This window comes from Cyprinus carpio, chromosome A2 (assembly GCF_018340385.1).
Source record: "Cyprinus carpio isolate SPL01 chromosome A2, ASM1834038v1, whole genome shotgun sequence".
Classification (NCBI taxonomy): domain Eukaryota; kingdom Metazoa; phylum Chordata; class Actinopteri; order Cypriniformes; family Cyprinidae; genus Cyprinus; species Cyprinus carpio.
The window spans coordinates 22,707,466-22,734,934 of NC_056573.1; the positions used below are offsets into that span (position 1 = coordinate 22,707,466).

At 35.6% G+C, this 27,469-nt stretch overlaps 1 protein-coding gene across 1 annotated transcript in view; it reads left to right on the plus strand.

The window, feature by feature from the left end:
• LOC109071006 (glypican-1-like) overlaps window positions 1–14,166 on the plus strand; it is a 64,021-nt gene extending 49,855 nt beyond the window's left edge. The window contains exons 4-9 of the mRNA XM_042711014.1: window positions 7,554–7,719; window positions 7,833–7,963; window positions 8,112–8,228; window positions 9,250–9,380; window positions 9,558–9,733; window positions 11,055–14,166. Of these exons, the coding sequence (XP_042566948.1) occupies window positions 7,554–7,719; window positions 7,833–7,963; window positions 8,112–8,228; window positions 9,250–9,380; window positions 9,558–9,733; window positions 11,055–11,263 (930 nt within the window). The 3' untranslated portion in view covers window positions 11,264–14,166. The remainder of the gene's footprint in view (window positions 1–7,553; window positions 7,720–7,832; window positions 7,964–8,111; window positions 8,229–9,249; window positions 9,381–9,557; window positions 9,734–11,054) is intronic.
• The last annotated feature ends 13,303 nt before the right edge of the window (window positions 14,167–27,469 follow it).

Below are 27,469 nucleotides of genomic sequence, written 5' to 3' on the forward strand. Positions count from 1 at the left end.
CATTATGCCACAATTGCTGTCGATACAGCTTAACTTGCATTGAACCCGGAACAATCCATTAAACGCAGAAATTAATGAGAGAGTGGCTCAGACAATGTCAGTTGCGATGCATGTTAACATTGCTAATTTCACTACCAAAAAAGCATCTAAGCATCATTTCAGAAAAAAAGCATTCACGAGTTTGGGGTCAGTTTTTCTTTTCTTTTTTGGTAAGGAAATGTGTATTTTTATTCAGCAAGGGCACATTAAATTCATCAAAAGTGACAGTAAAGAGATTTATAATGTTACAAAACATTTCTATTTAAACTAAATGCTGTTATTTTAAACTTTCTTTTCTTTCTTTTCACAAAAAGATTAAGTAGAACAACTGTTTTCAATGTTGATAATAATAATAAATGTTTCTTGAGCAGCAAATCAGCATATTACAATGATTTCTGATTCAATTAAATAGACTGTTTTTTTGTTTTGTGTTTTTTTTTTGTAATAACATTTCACAATATAATTTTCATATATATCCTTCTATTTATTTCCTGGTTTAAATGAAAATAAAACAGAAACAACAAGATTTTCATTGTGATCTCAGGCTTTTGGATCCCACAAAATACATACAAGTAGTATTATCTTATACAGTTTTGCTGCTCAACTAAATTAAGCTTGTTATAAGGATGTTTAGATATTTTTGGAGACCAAGACTAAAATAGTGATTTTATTTTTCAGTGTTATTAGCAGTCTAAAATCCTAAAGTTCTTCTTTATTTCTGTGTGATTCTCTGAATCTGCTTCATGTGGGTTTTACTAATTTACCCAAAGCAGAATATAATTATGGATTGCTCACACAAAGCGTAATGAGAGCTATGATATTTTTAACCATAGTCTGAGCTCTCAAGAGAGCAAGTTATATTCTCTGAAATTGTCATCCAGTGTTCTGAAATATAGCTCAGTAGGACTTCATCATATGATTTGATTGCGTGCCTAGAGAGATACTGTATTGCTGTTGACTAAATTTGTGAAACCGACAAGGTGGTGATCTAATGTAGAAAGTGAATGTGAAGCCCCATTTTAATTTTGTAATGTGACATATGTCAGCATATTAAAATTTGACACTGAAGACTGAAGTACTAAATACTGAAAATTCAGCTTTGCCATCACAGGAATAAATACATAAAATATTCATAGAGAAAACGGTTATTTAAAATAATATTTCAAAATATTACTGTTTTTACTGTATTTTTGTCAAATAAATGCAGCCTTGGTGAGAGGAAAAAAGTCAAATGACTCAATATTACTAAAACCCCCTTGAGGATGATAACTTTGTATCTCATAATAAACAGTTGTTAACAACATTTTCCGCCCAGTGGAATAAACTCAGCTTGACTTAAAGGTTTTTTCCATGCAAACAACATACTTCCTAAACCACTTTAGATAAACAGAGTCGACAGTAGCCTATTTAAGCTTAATTAAGTCTAATTTAGTCTGGCCTTCTCTAACTGCTTTTGGTTTGGGAGGTTTAGTCCAAGAATGTTTCATTTCTGTCCAAGAAAATTCTCCCAAAAGTGTTTTCAGTTAATTTTGCACTTGTATCCTGTATGGTTACTCCAAAGCTTTTGATTTGCTGTGCTGTGGTCTGTTTGGTATGTTTTCCTGACACGTATTCCAGCAGTTCCTTCTAATAATCAGGGATCAGGGCTACGTGTGTAATCTGCTCCCCGGGGTCTCTGATTCGGGGCTGAAATTAATAATGTGAGGTGATATGATGGCAACAGATAAAAGGATTACATTAGACACCTTTGCTGACATTAACCGCTAGCTATCATAGCATTAGCTAAACCGCTAATTGTATTAAGCCCTTTGTTTTGGGATTTTGGTGCCAAATAGATTCTGGCATATGTGCAGTAGAGTCCTCATTATGATGCAAAGGCTGGATGGCCAGTAAAATACAGGCCTAGAAGTGCTTGGTTTTGATAAACAGATATTTAACTCAAATTTATCTGTACATGAATGATGGGTTCATCTCACACTCTTTTTTACTGTTCTTTCCTCCATCTGCTGTTTCTTTTTTAATCACGGCAGTAGGAAACTCAGATCTTAAACCTACAATGTTTAGAATCTCTAGGCACAAGTTCTACTAGTGTTCGGAAACTATGACTCATTTCTGCAAATTTGGTTCCTTCAAACAGTTCCACAAACAACTCGTTTATTCTCATATGTTCCCGTTCAGTCAGATTGAGATTAATGTCAAATAAGGTCATGTTGTTGCCTACAGCACTTTACTGGCACATAAAAAAAATAAAAAATAAATATGGGACTCAGATCAAACACTTGCTGTTGATCTCCTCTTAAAGTAAATACAACCCTTCGCAAGCATGTAGAGGTAAGTTAAATAATTGCATCGTTGCATTGGTGGTTAAAATGATGCTTTGACATTTTAGCAAGAGGTTTTGCACAAATTAGCCAAAAAGACAGTGGTGCGGAGTGTGCGATATATCGTCTGTGATAATATCATAATTATTGTTTTACAGTTTTTTTCAATTGCTAACAAGCGTTTACAATACTTAAAGTACTTTTTCTAAACTCTTAACACAGCAACACAACTACATCACACACTTAGCCAAATAGTTAATTTTCTGGCCAAAACCACATTTTGTTAAATAAATACAAACTCTACATTTCAAAATGCTGAATACCTTTTTCTACATATACTAACTCTATCAAAACACAGTGAACACAATTCAAAATCGAGTCATTCGGTCAAAACATTAGCACTACTTTTCTATCCAATAAGAACATATAGTCAGTCATAGCACAGTGACTCTCAAAATACTAACAGCTGATGGCTTTACAAAAACTGCATTACTTTCTTCTACATTTTTGACATACATGTTTCAGTTCTACTTCCATAGACAATATAAAAATTGTTAATTGTTCAAAAACTTCCTTGTTTTTTTTTGTAATTTAGTTACATTCAACTGAAAACCATTTTAAATTTTTAAGTGTTGAATGTGTTCATTCTTGGGAACATACTGTCTAAAACTGAATGAAACATTACTTTATAGAAGGTACAATAGAAAAAAATGGGGTCCTCTGTGCAGAAATTCAATTGGAACCTTGATTGAAATTGCTCTCCAGTGGGTGAGGGTTGGATGTGGATGGTGCCCCATGGTAGCTGATGCCAGTGATCAACAAAAATTACAACATACATGGCCTTTGGTTACTATGCAAGCTTGTTTCCGTCACAGGATGAAAAAAGTAAAAACGTTAATTGTGAACTTTTTTTATCTCACAATTTGGACTGCTGTTCGTGGAATTGCGAGTTTACATCTTGCAATTAAGACTTTATCAGATTCACAATTGCAAGAAATAAAAGTCAGAACTGTGAGATGAAACAGTCACAATTACCCTTTACCCTTTATATTCCATGGCAGAAATAAGCTTTTATAGGTTCCACATGTGAAAGAGGGAAAAACATACAAACAAACATAACAAATATACAGTCCAGCACACATTTTTACACCCTCCCTTACCTCTTCTTCTCACTTACCTATCTTCTTCTGATCCAACTACTCCTCTCCCTGCTCCAATATTTACACTATATTTAAAGTTTGGAACATTATGTCTTCATTTCTGTCATGCTGTGTTTAAGCATTTGTAAAAAAAGATAAGAAAGAGCTATGATTTTGGTTTGGGGTAAGCTTGTGTGAAAATAAAATTTAAGCATTTTAGAAACGTGTTAATTTACTGAATATTGTGTGAAAACAACATGAATTATGTTAAAGGTATGGTCACAACAGACTGATGTTGAGCTAATTATGTATAGTGTTTTGAAAATGTGACTACAGATTGGACAAAAGGATGTTAGCAATTGAAAAAAACTGTAATGATGTGCGCGTGCATTTAGAGTGTGATTCAGTCTGCTAAAATGCATTTAGAATGATCACAAAATTGAAGATATGGGGCAGAAAATTTATATATTTATATCATTTCATATATTAAATATATATATTTTTTTTTTTACAACAGTTCAGTAAACAAGTTAATTAAGAGACTTGCGTTTTAGACACCATATTGCCTGGTTTTGCTCTATTTCTAAAACAAAAAATAATTCCAAACAGCCACCAAAGCACAGTTTTGCGTCTCTGAGCAACATGACAGTGTTTCGTTCCTAAATGAATCAATCTTTTAAACGATTTGGTTCAATCGCAATGACTCACTTATTAACAGTGACTTGCTGACACATACTGGCCATTTTAATTTCACATTTAAAGTATCCTTTGATTTTTTTAAATAATTAATTTCTTATTTCAAATGAGTATTCAACATTTTATATCTTGTATATCAAAACATTATTCATGCATTTGTAACTGCAGGTTAAATGGATTAATGTCCTGCATTAAACAGTGTGTAAATACATCCAAATGCCACTTCCGATGAAGCTTCTGTGTTTCCTCTGCATTGAAAAGATGAATTCTGTTGATACTGAATTTTTGTTGGTAACAGCCTAAATGTCTTATTATTCTAAATAACTGATTCCTTTAATTAAAAACAACTAGTTTGAGATTAATAGGCCTATCCCAGGGGTGTCAAACTCAGTTCCTGGAGGGCCGTAGCCCTGCAGAGTTTAGTTCTAACCCTGCTCCAGCACACATATCATGTAGTTTTCAAATAAGCCTAAATGATTAAATTAGCTGGATCAGGTGTGTTTAATTAGGGTTATCTAAACTGTGCAGGACTTTGGCCCTCCAGGAACTGAGTTTGACACCCTTGGCCTGTCCCATTTTTTCCTCCCTCCCACTGTTAAAATGTAACTAAGTAATTTTTACTAAATTTTAAATGAGCTACTTTTTACTTTTACTTGAGTACATTTTTAGACTGGTACTTTTACTTGTACTTAAGTAAAATTTCATTCATGTAATGGTACTTTTACTTGAGTAGAATATTTTTGTACTCTTTCCACCTCTGTATATAAATATTATTTTTAATTAACAAATTTTGGTAAGTGCTTATACCAAGCTCAGTATTAAACACCCAGACCAATTCAGTGAGTGAATGGTGAATTTGTTGATTGGTTCAATCAGTTGATCTCAAGATTGCTGAACGTCCAGCCTGGCATTCCAGAACTGAAGTCCAAGAGGCTCCCAAACGTGAGTCCGGTGTCAGAACTGAGCCGTACATTGAGCAGCAAACTCTCTCTATCCTGCTCTGTTCTGATGAATCACAGACGCTCAGAGGCTTTGATGTGCCAGATTATCCTCCCTCAACTTATTCTATCTCTCTGCTTCCCTCTGTTACACTCTCTGTCTTCTTCTCTCCTCACTTTCCCTCCTTCCCGGAGCTTCCTGCGCATCTTCACACATCTTTCTTCTCTCATTCACTCCATTTGTCTATTCTCTGTATCTTTCTCATCTTATTCTCTCTTCTTCCTCTTCTCTTCTCTCCTCATTAAAGAGTGTGTGCTTGAGTCATCCTTTGGGTAACAAGCACTGCCTGGTCTCCCTAAAGGGTGGTGTGTGAATGTGTGTGTAGGAGTCTTTTTACCTCAGTCCAATCCAGTTATTTATGTCTCAGCGTGTGACAAAAATGTCTTTCTCTCTTGATGCTGCTTTTTTCACTTTGAAGTGAAGTATATGTGCCTATTAATATCTAGAGTGACGTGAATCTCCTAGCCATGTCATGTGGTGCCTTTATAATGTAGCTGTCTTTGTATACATCAAGAAAGAAGAAAGAAAGACTGCTATTGCTTTTATGACAGTTCAATAAACAAGAAGATAATACTGAGTAACTGACATAATATTACATTTACATTCCGCCAATAAAGCATCACAAACAGGTTGTGGCATTTTGTTGCTGAATGAATCCGTGTTTTTAACAAATCATTTGAGTGAATGATTCAATGACTCACTTATAAAGATAGTCTGGTGTTTTGTTCCACAATAAATCTGTGTTCTTGAGTGAATCATTTGACTGAATGATTCAACGACTCACTCTTAAAGGCATTCAGTGGTTTGTTTCTGAATGAATCTGTGTTTTTGAACAAATCGTTTGAGTGAATGATTCAATTACTTGCTTTTAAAGACAGTCTGGTGTTTTGTTCTGCAATAAATCTGTGTTCTTGAGCAAATCATTTGTGTGAATCATTTAATGACTCACTCATAAAGAGTCAATTGTTTGTTTCTAAATAAATCAGTATGTTTGAACAAATTGTTTGAGTGAATGATTAAATTACTTGCTTATAAAGACAGTCTGGCATTTTGTTCTGCAATCCGTGTTTTTGAATAAATCTTTGAGTGAATGATTCAGTGATTTACTTATAAAGAGTTGTTTCTTTTCTTGATGAATCAGAGGGTTTGAACGAATCGGTTGAGTGATTCAGTGACCTAAAGACAGTCGTTTTTCATCTCCTACTGGCGTAATGATGTAACCTGCAAACTATTGTTATTTTAATAAGAAGTGAACTGAACCTCTAAATGTCATCTGCACATCTATTAAAAAAATTAATGTCCTACATTGGACATTAGATAATTTTTCTTACATTTTCTTCTAGAGACATCAGTTTTACAGCTTTCCCACAGTATCATGAGGAAAATTTTAGCAATATATGTTGATTCATCCTCATCCAGAATTCAAACATTTTTAAGTTTTTGTATAGGATTAATAATGGGCAGTGGAGTTTTCTTTTATCCAGCTGAACACATTTGACAGAACTGTAGCTCAGCATTAACTGCACTGATGTCATCTGGGGTTACTTGTCTGATTCTATTTGAATTTAAAAGTAGAGTTTGCAATGAAATGCAAATTTATTCACACAGCTTGTTTATGTGCCAGAATGACCCACCACTAAAAGTCCACAAGATTCCTTTGCTTTCTGAAAAACTCCTACTCGATAACAAAGGAATGCATGTGATTGCAAATGTTTCATCATCTGATTCCATTAAAGGCTTTGCTTGAAGAACGTTAAGAACCAGTTATGTCACACATTTATCTTTGTGAAACTGTGTCAAAGTTGCTTGTCACAGTCGTGACTAAATGTTTCATGCAGCCTCATGCAGTTAAGACACAGAAAGAAAACAGGTACATTTACATAAATCAAATGTCATGCTGACTGCATTTTTATTTACACCTAAACAAAGACTAGAATTGGCTCCAAAATCAGTGAAATTAGATTTATTTAAACATACAAGCAAATGTCAAGTTTTTCTTTCCTATCCAAATTATTTTTCCCTAAGGGGCCCTAAATGAATCCCATGCTTTGACATCAGAGGGGTGGATGTTTCCGATAAAGAGGGAATATTGTGAAAGATGTCTCCAACCTCATGGGGATTACTGTCATAGATTGTGTGTAGAAAAGCATCATGGGTATTATGCAATAATCATACCAAAATGTACCATCCCACATCTTTGGACCTCATGGGAAACTGTAGGAACTGACGAAGACTTGTTTGCAGGATATAATTATCACATTTCATTACAAAACAATTCACAGGGCATTTTCATTGGGTACATGAGTGAGTATAAATATGCCTCAGCTGTTCTCTAAATTCTTTGTTTTTTCTCTCACAGGTGTATATGAGCACTGAATGTGTGCGCGCTGTCATGAAGATGACATACTGTCCATACTGTAGCGGCGTGGCCTTTGCCAAACCCTGCTCAAACTACTGTAAGAATGTCATGAAAGGTTGCCTCGCCAATCAAGCAGATCTGGACTCTGAGTGGAGGAACTTGGCAGGTAGGCGGGGTCAAGATGGAGCCTTAATAGAGCAACAGTCGGGTTCTGGAAGTACAAATTCCATTCATTTTTTCCATTCATTCATGATATTAAGACTTTGTGTTTATGTGTAGATTCTATGCTGGAAGTAGCTGACAAACTGAGCCGGCCTTACAGTGTGGATTCAGTGGTTCTGTCTCTGCCAAAACGCATTGCTGAAGCTATTCTCTACATGCAAGACAACCTCAACACGTTCAACAATAAGGTCAGTGCTACACTATAAACCTGTCTGAAAATATATGAAATTATAAATATATCCCATGTCCTCAACAATTTTGATCCTAAAACTTTATTAAAGTCCTGCTTATGGAATCTTGAGCTAAAGTTAACCAACACCCTTTCCTGTTCCTCAGGTGTTTCAAGCATGTGGTTCTCCTGCTCAGAGCTCCAAATCTGAGGACCAGATCAAGCGAGGGAGAAACACAGCAGAAGAAGTGAGCGGCACCCCAGGAGCCCAGCTGGAGAAACTGGTGAGAGTGTTTGCATGGTGTGCAGTAGTAGTTTTTGATTCAGGACCCTGCTTTACATCAGACATCAAGTGGCAACCCAGCACAGTAACAAAATTGTTTATCGTATAAAATGTACACAAAATGTCCTGATGAACACTTATGTTTATTAACCCAGTAAAGGTTGGTGATTTTTGATGAGTATCATATTTGATACAGCAGGCTTTTTGGGCTCATATGGTATGATATGGAAGAAAATGAAGCTCATACTTGAGGAGGGAAAAAAAACTTATTTATTTCAAAAACAAAATGTATTCAGCTACTCAAAAAATATGCAATTTGTTGCAGTTGCTAATATTTACATGTCCGAAAAATAAAATGAATTTCTTATAGTTTGTAAACTAAATCAATGAGATTTTTAGAACAGTATATAAATATCAATTGTTTTAGTAAAATGGTATTTACAGTAAATGCTTAGTTGTAAAATTCAAGCTTTGTAGATTTTATTGTGGAGGGAAAAACATATAATGTTATGCCATACAGTGATGATTGAGAGATGGACAAATAAACATTCTTCATAGCCTGATGTATGATATTTGATACTTACATTTTAATATGTAATAGATTTTACTTCAAATAGACACGTGAACCATGACCTAAAGAATGATGTTTTTAAAATGATACTAAAAGGCCTTTTACTTGCTAAAAAGAATAAACAATCAGACCACAGAAGGCATGTCGTAGATTGTGTACAACAGGTTTTTTTTTAGCAAACTTTTGATCATTTAGAGGACTTAAAGATTTGCATATCAAATATGACACAGTAGGCTTTATAGGGTTAATATTACTGTGAACTGCACAGGCTCAATAATATGCAAAATGATAAATGTCAACATATGCTGACTGCGTAGAAACATTTTGTAAATGCATAAACAACAGCTGAAGTGTTATTTATTTTATTGTTTGTAATTATACATATTTTTTCATTGCTGTCTATGACCCTGTTTGTGAGATCACATTTTCCATCCCATTTTCTTTCTCTCAGTTATCCGATGTGTCCAGAATGTTGAGGGATATGATGCAATACTGGGTCCATTTGCCCAGAAATCTGTGTTTGGATCGTGAGTCTGAGCTGAGTGAAACAGACGGATGTTGGAACGGAATGAAAGTGGATAGGTAAATGCACATAAACAGCTCATTCAACCTCATTCATGTACAGTGACTACAAGATTATTTTATAGCAATTTTATAGTACAAAATCTGCAGCATTTCAAAAGCCAGGGAGCACAGATATCTCTTATTAATCACACAACAGATCACATGCATCTTTCTTGTTGTGTTGTGTTCTGTCAGGTATCTGCCAGAAGTGATGGGAGACGGGTTGGCCAGTCAGATCAATAATCCTGAGGTAGAGATTGACATTACCAAACCAGACATGACTGTACGCAAACAGATCATGGAGCTTAAGATAATGATCAACCGACTAAAGTATGCTGTCAATGGAAATGATGTGGACTTCCAGGACACCAGTAAGTATACACATACTGTACACTTGGAGTCTTATGTGAAGAAATTAATACTTTTATTCAGCAAGTAAAAGTATAGACATTTAACATGTTAGAAAATATTTCCAGTTTTTTCAAGGAATCCTGAAAAAATATGATTTCCACAGAAATATTAAGCAGCACAACTTTTTTTTCAATAATAATAAATGTTTCTTGAGCAGCAAATCAGCATATTAGAATGATTTCGGAAGGATCATGTGACTGAAGACTGAATAATGACTACTGACAATTCAGCTTTGGCCATTACAGTAATAAATTACATTTGAAATATACTTAAAAATAATTTAAATTTCAAAATGTTAGTTAGTAAATCAAGCGTGTAGCCATCCTAAATTGTTAGTCTCAGGCTCAAGTGCCTCTAGGACTACTGCTGTTAATCAAATGGTTCTTTAAATATTTGACATTATTTTACATTATAAATTAAATAAATAAAAAAAAAACTACTTTTGAAAACTACTCCTAGGTTTTGCACTCAACCTCAACCTCAAAAAAAAAAAAAAAAAAAAACACTACAGTACAATTCTCTTGACACTTATAATTATCAGAAAATATTGAAATTTCCCCATTGGATAGCTATATAACAGGGTCATTTAGAAAATGGGCATGGCCAAATATACCCCAAAGCCTATGAATCCTAAATGAAAACTCAAACCTTCACAAAACTGGGTGAGCACATGTGGCTATGGCAGGACTTGGGGGGCGGGGACCCCTGGGCTTGAGGTGATGTTTGGGCCCAATTCCTACACTGCAATTGCCGTCAAATAGAACATCATTGTGGAGTAACACAAAATACACAAACATATGCTTTGAGGTTCATAAATAGTACAATTAATATGCAACATGTCTAGGCTATAGTCAAAGTTTAAACGTAATATTAAATATTCATTATAATATTATAAAAAGGATGGGTTCTGTTTGAGTTTGAGAAATAGCAAGTTAAATGACTGTATATTCAAAACATCAGCTAACCGTTAGCTGTTAAATGGTCGTTTAACAAAATTAAAACCACAGTTATAAGTAACTACTTGTTTTGCTACAAAAAGAAGGGACACTAAGTGATTGATCAATATGAACCAACTGTAAATGAACTAATTCACTTACTAAAATGAGTCAGATTCAAAACTAATTTAAAAACATCTACTGGCTACAAAAACTGAAGTTAACTTAGAAGTGCAGCTATTTTAAGTTAGTTACTCTTCAATACTGGAATGTAGCTTCATCATTGCTATGGAAAGTTCCTGAGCTCTGTCTCACTTCAATCTCCTCATTGTGTTCTCATCTTTAGGTGATGATATCAGCGGTTCAGGAAGTGGAATGTGTGCCGGCGATCAGTGTTCTCGTGATACACGTTTATCAGTCCCAAACACGGACAAACCCATTGTATACGGCTATCCGTCAGAGAACAAGAAGGTGGTGAAAGGAAGAAGCAGCCAGAACCTTCCTTGCGTCAGCCTCTACCTTCTCTCACTGGTCACAGTCTTGCTTAGGCGATAATTGACAGGCAATTCCACCAACTGGGACTGAGTACAGGACTAGGTTGGATTGTGGAGGGGCGGGGTTAGTCACATTGCCAAAACAAACATGCAAACATCAACAGAATCCGGCGAATGCATCACTTTTTTGTCTTGAATAAGAACACCATGGAATATTCTTAGATCTGTGTACTTTTTTTGTCTCTTATTTGATATATGACACCCCTAGAGCTGGTCTTTTGCTTGTCTTTATGTCTGTGGTGAAAAAGGTCTCTGAGAATGCGCCAGTCTGTCACAATAGCTATGAAAATCCACCCCAACAAACAAGACATGCTGGTTTTTCCTTATTCAAAAATCATTTTAGATTACATTTTATTTATTAATTAAGACCCATAACGATAAGACGTCTCTGGCCCCTCAAGATTGAGAATGTCCTTCAACACTCGATCATAGTGAACAAACATCTGAAAGAACCATGTGTTCTTCTTAACTTTGTTTTAAAGCTTTTCTAAACATGAAAACAAGCTTTACTGAGTCTTGTTTCATGAAGACCAGCTGTCTCACGCTGTCTCTGTCTCTCTCTCTCGTTTATTGTACTAGTTTTTGCACTCCGCTTTAAAAATGGGTTTCAGGGGCCATTTTAAAGAAAACACAACATGTATTTACTCTGGATGTAAATAAACGTGTACTAACCACAGTCACATTTTCAGTATATCCTTGAGGACCCTCAACAGCACTAGAGCAACATTTGGGATGAAACGTTAATGCACCAGAAATGAGAAAGAGACAGATGTGTTTTACGATGCACTATAATCCATGGGACAGATATACAATGACAGAAAGGGATTTAACACGTGGGAAAACACAAGCCGGAGAATGACAGACTTGAAACCGGAGGGATGTGGAGGGGTTTCTGGACATTGTTAATTTGATATTGATTCAAACCACACAGAGATGTGTTATGTGTGATTGCACTTCAGAGAAAGTGTTGCTTTGTAAGTACTCACTATACAGATATACACGTGTACTCATACTGCATCCACGTCAGATCAGATTAGTTCAGTGAGTCACAGATGTGTGTCTCTAATATTTCTCAGCCCTGCACCCTGCCCTTTCGTTAGCAGACAATTTGGATTGTTTATGGTACGCACACAATGTGGGTCAGTTGAAGGTACGGATCATTCTCTATGCAAGTATGTAAACGCAAATAACGTAAGCATGTATACTGATATTTTTGGGTCAATGTAGCGCTAGCACACCTTAGTACTCAAGGGGGCGATAGAGTTACCAACAAAAGTTTGCGTTATTAAATTAAATGTTGTTGTTATTAAGGTAACTATATCTATAAATATGTTTTCTCTTGGACTAACTTGAACTAGCTTGCTAAGCTAAATAGCATGCATGCCTCCCATACTTATGTTACATTATGAAATACACCGAGTCCAATATGTTTGGAGTATAGATGGATGGTGGAAATGACGTTACTCAAGGGGGCGATAGAGTTACCATCAAATGTTTGCGTTATTGAATTGAATGTCATTGTTGTTCAGGTAGCCATAGCTATAAACATGTTGAATGTTGGACTAACTTGAACTAGCTTGCTAAGCTAAATTCATTTCAAACTGTTGCTCCGTCGTGATAGTAGATAAAAAGTTGCCCACGATACCTTTTTTACTATGAAACACGTTAGGCTAATTTCCAGCATCCCTGCGATTTTACAGAGAATAAGTGTTTTGGAGAATAGATGGTTGGTTGAAATAACATAAGCATGCATACTAATGTACGTTTTTGCGTTAATGTCGCAATAGCACACCTTAGTACTCAAGGGGGGCGATAGGGTTACTGTCAAATGCTTGCTTTACTGAACTGGATGTGTTCAGGTTTCTATAGCTATAAACATGTTGACTGTTGGACTAAATGAACTAGCTTGCTAAGCTAAATTCACTGTGGCTCCACCATGATAGTAGGCAAAATTTTGCTGAAAGTGGCTTAATACCCACAATTGTGCACCTTTTGTACTTATGTTACATTATAGTATACATTGAAGATATAATTTCCAGCATTCCCGTGACCCTACAGAGGATAAGATATGACGGATAAACTGAGTCTAATTTCATAATGTAAAATTAAGCATACAGTAGCTAGAAGCATTTGTGTTCTCATACTTGCATAGAGTTTCAGGCCGCAGAGAGAATGACACGTTTTGACCAAACCTGAGAAGAGCGTAATTTTTATGAACTTTGCATTTGTAGAAGTTACAGGAAGTTATGTAACTGTCCTTAATTAATGATGATGAGAAAGTGCTTCAGTTTCGGTCACTATTAAGTGGTGTACAGATCTGACCGGGTCAGTGAGATGGAGAATAACACCCCCTCCCTTCCAGTTTAGAAATGCTGCACTTTGCATGAGGCACACGGCCACGTCCGCATGACTACAGCACATGATCCGGGGTCGATAACAGAGAAACATCCCTCGGCAGTGTTATGGGTGGTTTGTTGATCGATCGGATCAGATGTGGTTGGAGAAATGGACCCGCGGCACAATTCACTAACTATCTGTAGAGTGATCTGACCTGAAATCAGTCTTAATAACTGTCTTTAGCACGTTTGTTGAATCAGTGACAGTTGGTAGTCTGACCCCAGGTCAGGTAAACAGTCCCTCCTCTAGGTTCAATGGCTTAACGGTGGTCACTCTTTACTGATGAATGTGGCTGATATTGTCAAAATGTGCTGAGATTAAATAAATGAAAATGCATTGTGGTATATACTTTTTCTTTACTTTTTTTAAGGTTATTTGTGTTTAAGGTTGAAAGTAGAACATTCTAAGAGACTGAGGAAATTACTGTCCATTGTAATTGTATGTTCTTTAAAAAGAAAGAGGAGAAACCCTTGTGTCAATTATATAGATCAAAAGATTTCGAAAATATCTGTGTCATGTTCATTTTGTTCACACACACACAGACACAGATTTCGCTGGCGGCGCGAGGCTGAGCACAAACGGTGCGACTGCAGCCCAAATCCTGCCGCTTTCTCTCGTAGTGGAAGCGTTTTGTGCAGTTATGCTACAGCAGTATAAACACAGAGAGGTACAACATTGCAAGCATATAATAAGCCTATGATGACCATGGACCTCAGAGATCACCCTCAAATACCCCCTTGAATAACACAGGTTAGATTTTTTCTTCCTCTCCTTCAGTTTCTGACAGGTCGTGTAGGTGAAGGCGGATGTGGAAAACCCTCCTTTACTTAATGTAAATGTAATTTATTTAAATCCATTTTTCAAATTAAAAATGGCCCAGAATATTGTAAATGATTGGAGCAGAACAACAGAGATTCCCACTCAAAGTGTTCTGTGATCACTCCACTCTGGGTTTTCTCTCTCACCTTTTTCTGGTGAGGATATTTGTGCAATACACTAAAGAAGTGTGAGAACCAAGATTAATATTTCATTATAATATACCATTTTCTCTTATTTACAGTATTTGTGCAATACACTAAAGAAGTGTGAGAACCAAGATTAATATTTCAGTGTTAAGTACCATTTTCTCCTTCACTGGTGAAAACCATGAAAGAACACATTTTTTAAAAAATGTTTTCCTCTCAGCTATTAGGGTCTGTTCCAATGTTTTCCTCCCTGTCACCTGCTCGTCTCCTGGGTAGAGCCCATCTGTGCCCTCTACGCGACTGATGATGTCAACAGCCATTTCCTGTCTAATTGTGCCAGTCTGTTCATGCCAATGTATCTGCTCTGGGATCAGTGTCAGTGTCTCATTGATTATTCTGCATAATCTCATTTGTTCTACAACTCGCTCTCTCTATCTCTCTCTCTTGACATGCTTGGCTCATGCAGTTTCTTTCTCTTTCCCTGCTGATCAGGTGGGTCTGTGTTAATTTCACCCGATTGTGGAGGTTGATTACTGGAACAGACATCATTCATATTGTGAGCCGCAGAGAGACAACACTCTTATCTCTCATTCTGGTACTAAAATAGCATCTTATTCCTTCCCAAAACACACAGACACCACGCTCAGTACAGCAGATGGGCAATTTCTGCATTAAGAAACATAGGGTTTTACATCCATTCGTTTTGTTTCCACAAAACACAGCCTTGACCAAATTAAACTGGCAAATACTCAAACAGGGATCGAACATAGAAAAGTGCATCTGTTTTTCCATGTAATTTCAGATATTTAGATAAATTTATTGGCTTGTTTTTTTATCTGTCTTTGGCTGTTTCATACAAACAAATACCATTCTTGTACTACAGTGGTTATTTTGGACATGTACTGTGTTACTGCCATGGTATTTTACTAATTCTAAGAACATCATGGTAATAGTTTTCTCGTTTTGTGCAAATAATAAGACAAAGTCTTATTAGTGAGTGTGTGTTTCTAGAGAACTGAAACAGGACATACAGAGGCCCAACAAATCTTCTTGTAAAATTCCAATTGCATCACATATCATGCTTTTGGACACTATTTGAAGTACCCTGTAAATACCAAAGTGTATAAATATTTTAATTATACATTGTCATGCTATATATCAGAGTATACCATTCTGCACAACTACAGTAAATTATCAATCATTGTATAAAGAGCTTTATGGAGAACTACGCCTGCTTCATCGTTTGAACCTGACATTTCTTTCCACACCCCACATGGAGGCCTGCGGCCCAGCTTCAGATTGGTGTGTTTGAAGCATATTTCTTTTATGTGACATGAAGGCGCTGCTGCATGTCCCTCACTTTGATGAAATCTGGTCAGCAGGCAATGCGACGTGCATCCTCTTTGTCCTGTGTGCTCAGAACACCCTACATCCGCTTCCGCTGTCTTCCTCCAACAGATTGATACCAGGCAGACTCCCCATGAAACAAAAGCTTCAATGCGACAATGTGTCGTCCTCTGTGTTTATTTTTCAGAGTGATGGATGGCTGTAGGAAGATCTGAAGCGTATCTCTTTCCACCTCCAGATGGATGATGGTTAATAATGTGACAATGTGCTCGTCCAACATCAACAGCGCTGTATTCCACATCTGAGATTCCTTTCGTGTTTGTGAAGCCACCGGCCAGAAATAAAATGCCATACTGTTCTTATTTGGGCTTTTAAGAGTGAGTCCAAACGTTATTTTATTGTATTTGTGGTTCAAGCGCTGCATATCTTTCAGATATTCTTCCATCTCCGTTAAACATTCCTTTCTCGCTAGACTAAATTGACCATTACTGTTATTTATCCGCATCAGTGAACTCTTCACTGATTCATAGCATTTCACATTAACAGGGCCTTGACCTTGCTGACAGAATGAAAATATTTTGAGCAGTGTCTTCGGGAACACTGTAAAATACAAGTTTATTGCTTATTTTGACTGTACCGCCTTCCTGAAATATGTCACTGAAGGCAAAACAAGAAAGTTACGGTCTGTCTGGTTTCCAGGCATGATTTTGGGTACTGTTTTCTTCAAGGTTTTTTTTTAAATAGCTACTCTTCACTCACTCACACACACACACACACACTGGGATTTGTACTTCTTGTGATCGTAAAAACGATCGTTTGTCGCCACCTGCAGCGTAAATATGTAATCCAAAATCGTGAAGGAACTAATCTGTAAAGGAATCTTTTTGAAGAACATCAAAATCAAAATCAACAATCAAAAGACTCGAGTCACTGGAATTAATCGAATCAAAACCATGGCTAATTTGTGCTTATATTGTTTATTATTATTATTATTATTATTATTATTATTATTATTATTATTATTATTATTATTTATTTTTATTTTTTTGTAAAACCATGGTTAATTTTTGTAAGGGAACTCTTTCTCAGATATTCCAATACTTGCGTCACTTGAATTCACAATAAACCTCTAGATTTTTAAGTCAGCTGGTTTTGATCCCAGTAACATCTGATGCATTTCATACCTTAAAGTTGCTGTGAGTTTGTTTACCTTTAACAATAAAATACACATGTGGCAAACCACTGGAACAATTTAGTAAGTAGCTTTTATTAATGCTGTGAGTACAAAGGACAACGGCCTGTTTTTCTTGTTAATTGTAAAAATAAATAAATAAATAAATAAATAAATAAATAAATAATGCTGCTCCTTATTAAGCCTTGCTGATTTCATAAACAAATGCAGATTTGGAGCTGTTAGATATTCTGGTGGAAATTAGAACATTTTTAAATATTAGCCATTTTTTTTATTAGCGTTTGCTGCCATCCAGTGGTTATTTATTATAAATGAATTTTCTGTGTTCAAACTAAAATATCCATGGCATTCTGTTTATTTCTACACAAATAATAACAATGATGATGATATAGCTTTTTCTATTATTTTTATTACTTCAGTGTAGCCTACCCTATATTACCCAAATAAACATTATTTAGTGTGGTATTCAACAGCAGCCACAGATTCTGTTCATAGTGCACGTGTTTTGAAATCATTCTACTACTCTCTCCCACAATTTTCATAGAATCGAGTCTCTCCTGGCTTTAAGGCTTTAACATCCCACCTCTTAAAGACATTTGGAGGAGAGAGCCAGACAAGGAGAGAGTCTGAACTTCTCAGATAATTGGGAGGTTGGCCTACATTCCAGCTCACTTGCTTGGTTGGTCTGGTACTGGGTCACTTCACACAAAGATAATCAATTCCACCGGCTCTGATGGAGTGGAGCAGGTTAAAGTCTAATATATATTTTAACGACAGACAGAAAAGCCAGAAAACAGATGATTTAAAAAAAAAATTCAATGGCCCATATAGTCTTACATAGAGCAACAAAAATGGTTCAACATTGCAGTGACCACCTTATTTTATAGAGAATTTTAAAAAGGTTAAACAGTAAAACATCATGTGCATATCAGACTCTACCATTGTACAGAGCATGATTTGTCTGTGTATTTGTCCTTCTACATAATTTCAGACTAGTATTGTGATTCAGATTAATTGATTAATATATAAAAAAATCAACCCAAAAGAATGATCCATTCATGAATCAGTCATCGTAACTCTTGCAAATGTGCCTAGGAGACTTAAGGTGGATACTAACATTTTCACCTTAAATTTCAGTCTGTTTCATAAACACGGACTCCATTGTAATCGCATGAAACATTTCTCCTTTTGTGTTCATAAAATAGTTAGAATGACAAATTTGAAATTGAAACATTAATAAGATTTAATTTTCAGACTTAGTGTGAGCTTCAATTCTTCACCTGTCCATTGGTAGGCAGTACAGTACATGACTTATGATAAAGTTCTCACTGTGAAATTTTTGTAGAACTGATGGAATTAACAACAGAGAACTAGTGTAGAGACTCTACTACACTAACAAATCCCCCCGAAAAAAATAAATAAATAAATAAAATAAAAATTGTACCTTGTACTACCTATTTTTTTTAGTAGTAGCATTGTATGTTTTGAAATACATATAAACCTAGTATACAAGTAATATTGTGAGATAGTTACAATTTAAAATAAATTGTGTGTTTTTTTTTTTTTTTTTTTTTTCAGAGTTCACCAAGGCTGCATTTATTTGATCAAAGATACAGTCTAAACAGTAATATTGTGAGATAGTTACAATTTAAAATAAATGTTTTATATTTTAATACATTTTAAAGTCATTTTTTTAATTCCTATGATCCATTGTTGAATTTTCAGCATCATTACTCCAGTCTTCAGTGTCACATGAAATCATTCTAATATGTTGATTTGCTGCTCAAGAAACATTTATTATTATTACCAATGCTGAAAACAATTGTGCAGCTTAATATTTTTTTTTTTTTTTTTTTTTTTTTTTTGTGTGTGTAAAAGTTCCTTGTTTTGTGTGATAAAACAATCTAAAGCATAAAGAGGATTTTTGTGAATGTAAAGTTCAAAATAACAACATTTATTTGAAATAGCAAACATAACCATGTTAGCAAACATGTCTTAACTGATAAATTAAATGCATCCTTTTTGAATAAAATTATTACTTACTTAAAAATATATGTTTTATTTTGTTTATTTTAAATACCAAGGTATAAGCAGTGTGTTACCACCACAGTACATTTTTGAGCGTAAAAATCCTGAGAGACACACTCAACCTGAGTTCAGTTAATTCAGAAGAGGAAATCATCTCATATTTTAATATTATTAGATAAAAATCCTGAACCCAATTATATGTGAGTGTGTTTGAGGGCACTATAACAGTGGGACACATGTTTCCATAGAAGAAAGGATGTGAGTTAGAATCCTGATGTAATTCTCAGCAATCCTGGAGAACGTCCTGAGCTTCCAGAACATTTTACTGTAGCCATGCTGAAGTGTGTGAGAGAGGAAGCGAGAGAAAGACATTGTTTGTCCCTTAGGATATCACTATTCTTTAAACAGAGGCCAGCTAAGCAAAGTCTTGAAGCTTAATTTGAATGAAAGAATGAATGAATGAATGATTGAATGAATGAATGAATGAATGATTGAATGAATGAATGAATGAATGAATGAATGAATGAAAAACACAAGCCCTGGTGGCTTCCCTTAAGCCACATTTTATATCATACATCCCAAAACGCTGCCCAGGTGTAAGCAAACTGACAGACAGACCCATTACTGCTGATGCAGGCTCACTTCAGCAACTAAAAACTTTCATTCTTTTTGACTCTGTGTCAGAGTTCTCCAGGAAGAGCTACTAGAAAGCATCAAACATGTTTTAGCATAGAAGAGGGCAACATTCACCAAGATATGACTTTATGTTGTGCACAGCAGCAGTCTTATTATCATGTTTCATGCAGTTGCTGTAGAGCAGCTCTGTGTGAAAATGGCTAGTCATTATGGAAGAGAATCTGTGGCATCTGTGAAATAAAGTCATTACAGAGGAAAAACTGCTTTTCATTAGTGACCTGCAGAAATCATTATGAAATGAAGCAAAGCATTACTTCATTTTTAATGCTGCTTAAATCTTCACTGAAAAACAATGCATGCACATTTGCAAAGAATAAAGTACTAGAATAAAAACAGAAAGTCTAGATTAGGCAGAAACTGTTTCAAATTTTGGATAAAGGTTTAATCTCCTGGCAGTGTGATCATTTAGTTGATGTTGGACACGTTAAAAATCATGCCTGGCATTAATGTTTATTTGACACTTTGGTAATGGGTGGTAAAGTTGAGTGTGTTGAACTGTGGGATGCCGTTTTCAAATGTAGTTGGTAATCTTTATTCACAGAAAAGTGCATAATCAGACTCAGAGAAGTCTTAAACCCATTAAACGTGTTGGCATACAAACTCTGTAAAGAAGAAAATTGCAATGCAAATACACTTTTAGTCAGATACTGTTACACACACACATTTAAGGTCTAATCTGAAATCAGATTGGTTCCATTAAGAAGCTTATAGTCAGTAAAAAATTCCATTACAACCCAATATTCTTTATTTCAGGAGTGTTTTCTTATTATTTACAATATTAAGGATACGGATGAATGTGCGGAAACCATCATGCATTTCATTTTACTCCCCAAATTCTTATTAATCAACCTGGTGGAGCCCAACAGGACTAAGTCAATATTCCGTATTCCAAAACTACCCTACATTTCTTATTTGACCAGTAAAAAAGAGAAAGAAAATAACTTTTTGGGAAATCTCAGGTGAGTCAGAAACGCTCTGGTGCAGCGAGGGAACCACAGCTGCATTAACCTGCAGCAACCATCTGTCCAGCTGTTTCACTGGAAACACTAGGGCACACATATGTATACAAATTATACAGAACATAAAATATGCCTATACAAAAATAATATATTTTATAATATTATGAAAATAATATTATGAAAACAACAAATTAAGTGAAGTGAAGTTTGACCAAGTACAGTATGTTGTCCCATACTCGGAATTAGTGCTCTGCATTTAACCCATCCAAGTGCACACACACAGTAGTAAACACACACACACTGTGAACACACACATTTCCCCGGGGAGCAGTTGGGGGTTCGGTGCCTTGCTCAAGGGTCTCACCTCAGTCGTGGTATTGAGGGTGGAAGAGAGCGCTGGTTATTTACTCCCCCAACCTGCAATCCCTATCTGACCTGAAACTTCAGGTTACAAGTCCGACTCTCTAACATTAGGCCACGACTGCCTCCAAAAGCATCATAATGCCCCGTGTGAGGCACAGGAAATGAGACCATTAGTGGATGAAAATTATCCCACGCACACTTTTCTGTACATTATGTGCATTTTTTTTTTTGGTAAATTCTGTACATAACAATATTTTACATACAATAAATGTATTTTTTTTTGCTTTTAAATAGATGATAAATTATACACATCCATGCACATGCACACACATATATAATGTATATGTGTGCGTGTAAATAAATATATTTAAATAGATTTTAAAATGCATGCACACATACATTATAAAATATTATAAAAATTGTAAAACATTATAAAAAATAAAATATATATAAAATATTATTATTTATAGAATTAAGGATACAGATGGGTTTGTGGAACTCCATTATGCGTTCATGTTTTCAAAATCTTTATATGTAAAATATAAAATAATGTACATAACATTTTATACATTTATAGTTTATAAATAGTTTAAATTTAAAAAACACATTTAGAAATTTACAGTCATACTTTTTAAAAAGTATATATATATATATATATATATATATATACATAAAAATATATATATATATAAAAATTAAGTAAAAATTTTAACTTTTATTTAACTTTTATCCTTAATTTATAAAATATCTATATATTTACATAAACATCATATTTTATTTATATTTTATAAGTAATGTAAATGTAAATAGTTCAGTGTTTCAAATTTACATTTATATTTTTAAAAAGCATATATACTGTATACATGCATACATGTATACTTTATATTTTACATTTATATATACATGTAAAATGTATGTTTAATTTTTATATTTAATTTATAAAATATCTATTTGTATAAATTGTGTAAAAATATTTATTTGAAATACAATATGTGAAACCAACTTTGCCTGTGCAACAACATTTTTATATACAGTAACCCAGGCTCTGGAGGTAGGGAGCAATAGTACTGATTAACCAGTAATATAGAGGTTAATAAAGAGGAAGTTTTTAAATGATTCTTAACTTGTCATGGTCACATACTGTATCGTCCTCTAGGAACATGCAGATCATTTCTTTTAGATACCAATCATCAGTTGACTTCATTGCTCCAGACAAAATCTGTGGCCAACCGAAAGCAAGATGTGAAAATGAGAGGCAAATGCTGTATTTACATATGATTGACATAAACAAATTACACTCTGAGGGCGAAGAACTCAGCAACAGGTAATATATCAGCAGTCACAGGAGCAAATTGTGTTTTGGCTGAATAATTACTGGCACATATACGGATTACGACAGGTTATTTATGATGCTAAACATCCCTTAGGGCAAAGTGTTCGCTGATATATTTCAATAAGGAGACAAGGATGTGCTACATTTGTGTCTGTGATGGAGCCTTTCCAGCATGTCTGTGGTTTCAGTTTGCATTCCCTAATGCTGTTGTTTGCTTTCCAGATGTCTGGAGCACCAACCCGCCCCCCTCCCACCATTGTCAGCCGACAGGCCACGGATCTCTCCCTCTCTCAGACTGAACCCCTCGTCCCCAGCACACACATACATACATTTTGATTGGCCCATCCATCAGGTCTCCAACAAGCACTGAATCCAGGGACTGTGGAGAAAATGAAAAATCATTGACTGGGAAATTGGCAAGTAACAGGACCTCACTGCAGTTTAACAAGATCTCAACACAATTTGATAGTGAGTCAGAGTCTATGGGATGGAAAATGGAAATATTGGGAGGTGGGTGGGGTTAATCGGGTCTGTCTTTGTGGCCCTGTTTTGAATATCAGATTAAGTATGAAAATGAGCAGATGTCTTTTAAATATTTAGAAGATAACATCAAAGAGTGTGATGACTGACCAAGAGCTGATTCTCTGCTGCATGTATAAAATGATGCAATCATAAAATGCTTTTTATCAGTGCATGCAATTTGTAACATGCATGAAAAGCATCAGAACAATGAAACGTTCCTTACTCCTATTTTAAAAATGACAGCTTTTACAGTGCTACAGTATTGCAATATATATATATATATATATATATAATAACTATTTTTTCATAAAGTTCTGGGTTGTTGTTATGGTGTCCTGGGTGGTTGCCAGGGTGTTATGTGTGTTAGGGACTTAAGGATGGTTGCTAGGATGATCTATGCAGTTACTAGTGTTTTCTAGGTAATTTCTAGGATGTTCATGATGGTTGTTAGGGAGTTATGAAAGGAGGTTGCTTGGATTTTGCTGGTTGTTAGGGACTTTAGGTTGATTGCTATGATGATCTATGCAGTTATTTGGGTTTTCTAGGTAATTACTAGAATGTTCAAGGTGGTTGTTAGGGAGTTCAGAGAGGTTGTTAGGGAGTTATGGGTGGTTGCCAGGATGATCTGGGCAGTTGCTAAGGTTTCTAGTCATTTCTAGGATGTTCCTGATGGTTGATACGGGTTCCTAGTGTGCCTTAGCAAGCACCACTAAAAGACTTTTTCAAACCAGAACAAACTTATTAAGGAGATTTTATGAAGACAAAATATTTTGGCAAGGCATTACGAATGGCCATTTATATCTCTAGACCCGGCAGTGCAAAATCTAAAGAGACACAACTGGCTGGTCAGAAAAACATTCATGGAGCCAACAAAATTTTCTTTGAATTGCTAATCAGCAACTGGCTTGGACAGTGTCCCAGTTCTTTGTTCTCCTCTGATTGGTGACCCACATGGTCATGTGCAGCAGCGAGATTTTCAGTATCTCTGAGAAATAGGAACATTTTTATGAGCAAAGCGGTTAATATCAGGCTGCTCCAGAGGGACCCTCAGTGTAATTAGTTTCTGGTGTCAAAAAGTCACTTTGGAAAAGGTGTCTGCAAAATGACATCTAACCAAGCTACTAAAAGGTATCTATACATTTCAGCCTTGAACCTCACATAGAAATGTCTAGGTCAAAGTGACAACATTTTAATTTTAGAATATTATTCTTTTAATACAGCATAATTGACGATGATTGCATGTTTAGTTGTTTAGTTGACTTCAGACTAATTTAAATTTACTGGGTGAGCAATATAAAAATAAATAGACAACTGAAAAATAAATGATTTAACATTTTAGTGATATTTTTTCCTGTTTGCTATTTTTCCTTTTACTATTTTAATATTAAAATATTAAAAACTTTATTTTGATTTTCCCCAACAGACATTCTACTGACTATAAGTAACTTTGCAACTACATGTCAACTACTAACCCTAGCAATATAACCAGTCTACTAGTACTCTATTGAGAGTTAGTTGACATGTACTGTAGTTGCAAAGTTACTAATAGGCCTAGTTAGAAGAATGTTTAAAGTGGACTATCGGAATAAAGTGTCTCTTTAGTTTCACAAATGATTCTGATGTTTTCCTGTTTCTCTGTGAAGCTGATTTGTATAAATTATGCTAAAAATAAAGTTGACTTGATTAAAATCGATACATTTGAAACTTGTTTCCCAGACAGTGTTCAAAAGTACACCTTTTTTCCATATGATGCTACTGATGTATCATCCACAGAGAGTTGACAACCTTGTACTGCATCACCCTCTGCAAAGTAAAATTAGAGTGCTTTGGTTTGTTTGAGAGAAAAAAAGTTCAGCTTTTTCCACTGAATAAATTACCTTGATAGAACGGTGCAGAATCCGTTAAACGCAGCAGGCTATATGACCACATCTGCCGGGGGTCTGCCCTGGAGGTTTGTTTCAGGCTTACAGTAAAGATAAAAGCAACACTTCTATATGCCTAATTGTCAAGCATTCATTAAAAAGCAAAACTTTTTTTTTTTTTTGGGGTGGGGACTGTCTGAAATCACTGTCAGAATCCGTCACTGGCGTCTTCATAGATCAATATTTAATTTCACCACAACAGTATCAAGTCTGATCCCCAAGCGCCCACTAGAATATTTCAGCTGTTTTCGAAATGATGTCTAGTGTCAAGCTCTGACATTTACTGGCTCGTTCCTGTCCTCGAGCCCTTTTGCATGCTGTCATGGAGATAACGGGAAGATTATGGGATGGCTAAGAGGTGAGCGTATGATGTGAAGCTAGCGCTGTTTTTCTGTGCAAGCAAGGAGCCAGTCACCAGTAAAGGTCTCAGCTCAAATCAGAAGGTCAATGCGCTGGTTATCAGCCTGGCTGTCTATTCTGTGTATGTGTCACTGGCTTATTTAGTAGGCCAGTGGTTCTCAAACCTGTCCTGGAGTACCCCTTGCCCTGCACATTTTGTACTGTACGTCTCCCTCATCTATCACACCTGATTCAACTCATCAGCTCATTAGTGGAGAATGCAAGACCTGAAGTGGCTGTGTCAGATATAGGGAGACATACAAAACGTGCAGTCCACCCTCTGTATTTGTGTTTTCCACACAATCCACATAAAACACTAAACAAAAAAACAAATATTTGATGTGAAGAGTGATTATAGTGTAGTTTTGAAGAGAATTTTGAGTAACATATTTTTGTATAGTATTTTTGTGCTATTATTGTTTATTTATGTGGAAGCAAAAAATAATGGGCATGTTTGGCATATATGAAATTAAAATAATACCATATGCTAAATAATGCAAATTAAGTATTGGACAGTAATTATACAAAACACTCTTATGATTTATCTTTAGCTTCATCTTCAACTTATCAACTCATCTGGAATAAATCTGCAGTTCTTTGATTAAATTCTTCAGTACAGAAATTTTAGTTTCAGCCATCCAGTATACAGGACCTGGGACTACAGGTTTCTGAATATTTACTTGCTTGGATTTAAAATGTAATAGTTAACAAGCCTAGCCTTACTTAGAAAAACCCAAGCTTACAGTATAGGCTCGACTCTTTAAATCTATTTCAGTATCTTCTTTGTTCAGGGTCTCCCTCAATCTCTCTCTCGTCAGCCCCTCATTTCCCAGAGCTGGCAGCTCCACTCTTCAGCCTAATGGCACGGTTATTGAGCATTACCCAGATAGCCGTGGCGTGATAATGGAACAGCTCTGTGCTGCCAGAGCAATCTGGGGCTGAAATGATTTGTTTGTCTAAATGCTCATCCTTCTTCTCACGCCATGTGAATGAGACGGTTGGCTCCTGTGGCATGGCAGTGCTTGGCCTATTCTCTCTAGATCTCACTTATCTTTACATGCTACAGGAGATGAACTGATACCTACAGTACTGAGAGTATGGATCATATCAGATGAAATTCTGGTTTAACTTGAATTTCAGATTCAGGTCATTTATGGTCCTAAACCGTTCCAAGATAATCTATCATTTGGACCTGTCATTGGGCTCTTAGCTTGCCTGCTAGATCTTGGTCAAGTCTATTAGGGTTGGTAGACAACTTTAGACTAGCAACAAACCAGCTGCCTTGTTCTAAACACCTGCTTTCTAGAGGAACTCAGTGAAATTTCACTCAAATTCTTGCTCTCCACTGTAGCTCTTAGAATTTATTTTTTATTTTTTTTAAGCTTGCCATGTTGCAATTGGTCACAAGACTTGCAAGAACCAGTGGTAGTTCACTGACACCAAAGCTGACACAACAAATCTGACATCTTGATGCAACAGAATAAATTATAACATGCACAAGAACCAATGCAAATCTGAGCGCTACAGAGGAGACTTTCTCTAAAATATAGGGAGAGCGTGCATCTTTGTGATGAAACTACTTTAAGATAATGTGACTCTTTGAACATGATCTTCACGTTTGTCTAGATTACACTGTCAAACTGCAGAAATGTCACAGGAAAGGTTTGTCTTTGTACCACCAGCAAGCTGGCTGATTGGTATTATGGGACTATTGTAATATTTATACTGATAATCTTGGTAGTTGATATGGGATAATGCCACACATACCAGACAAGACACACTGGAGAAAGAACGTGGGAGATGTTTTAAGTATAATGTCAATGTGAAATCAAAATTTACTTTATGAAAGCATCTTCCTGTCCACAATTAATCGGTAAATGTTATTCCAAAGAAAAAATGTCTTTTATAATTTACGCATTTGGAAGACACTTTTATCCAAAGCTTATCTAGGCTATATTAAATTATATAGCTACTGTTTAAAGCTGCATTTATAAATTTGAGCTATTAATTTTGCCCATATTCTTTGGGACTCAGACTTATGACTTTGGTGTTGCTGTAGCATCATTCTCTACCACTTTCCCAAT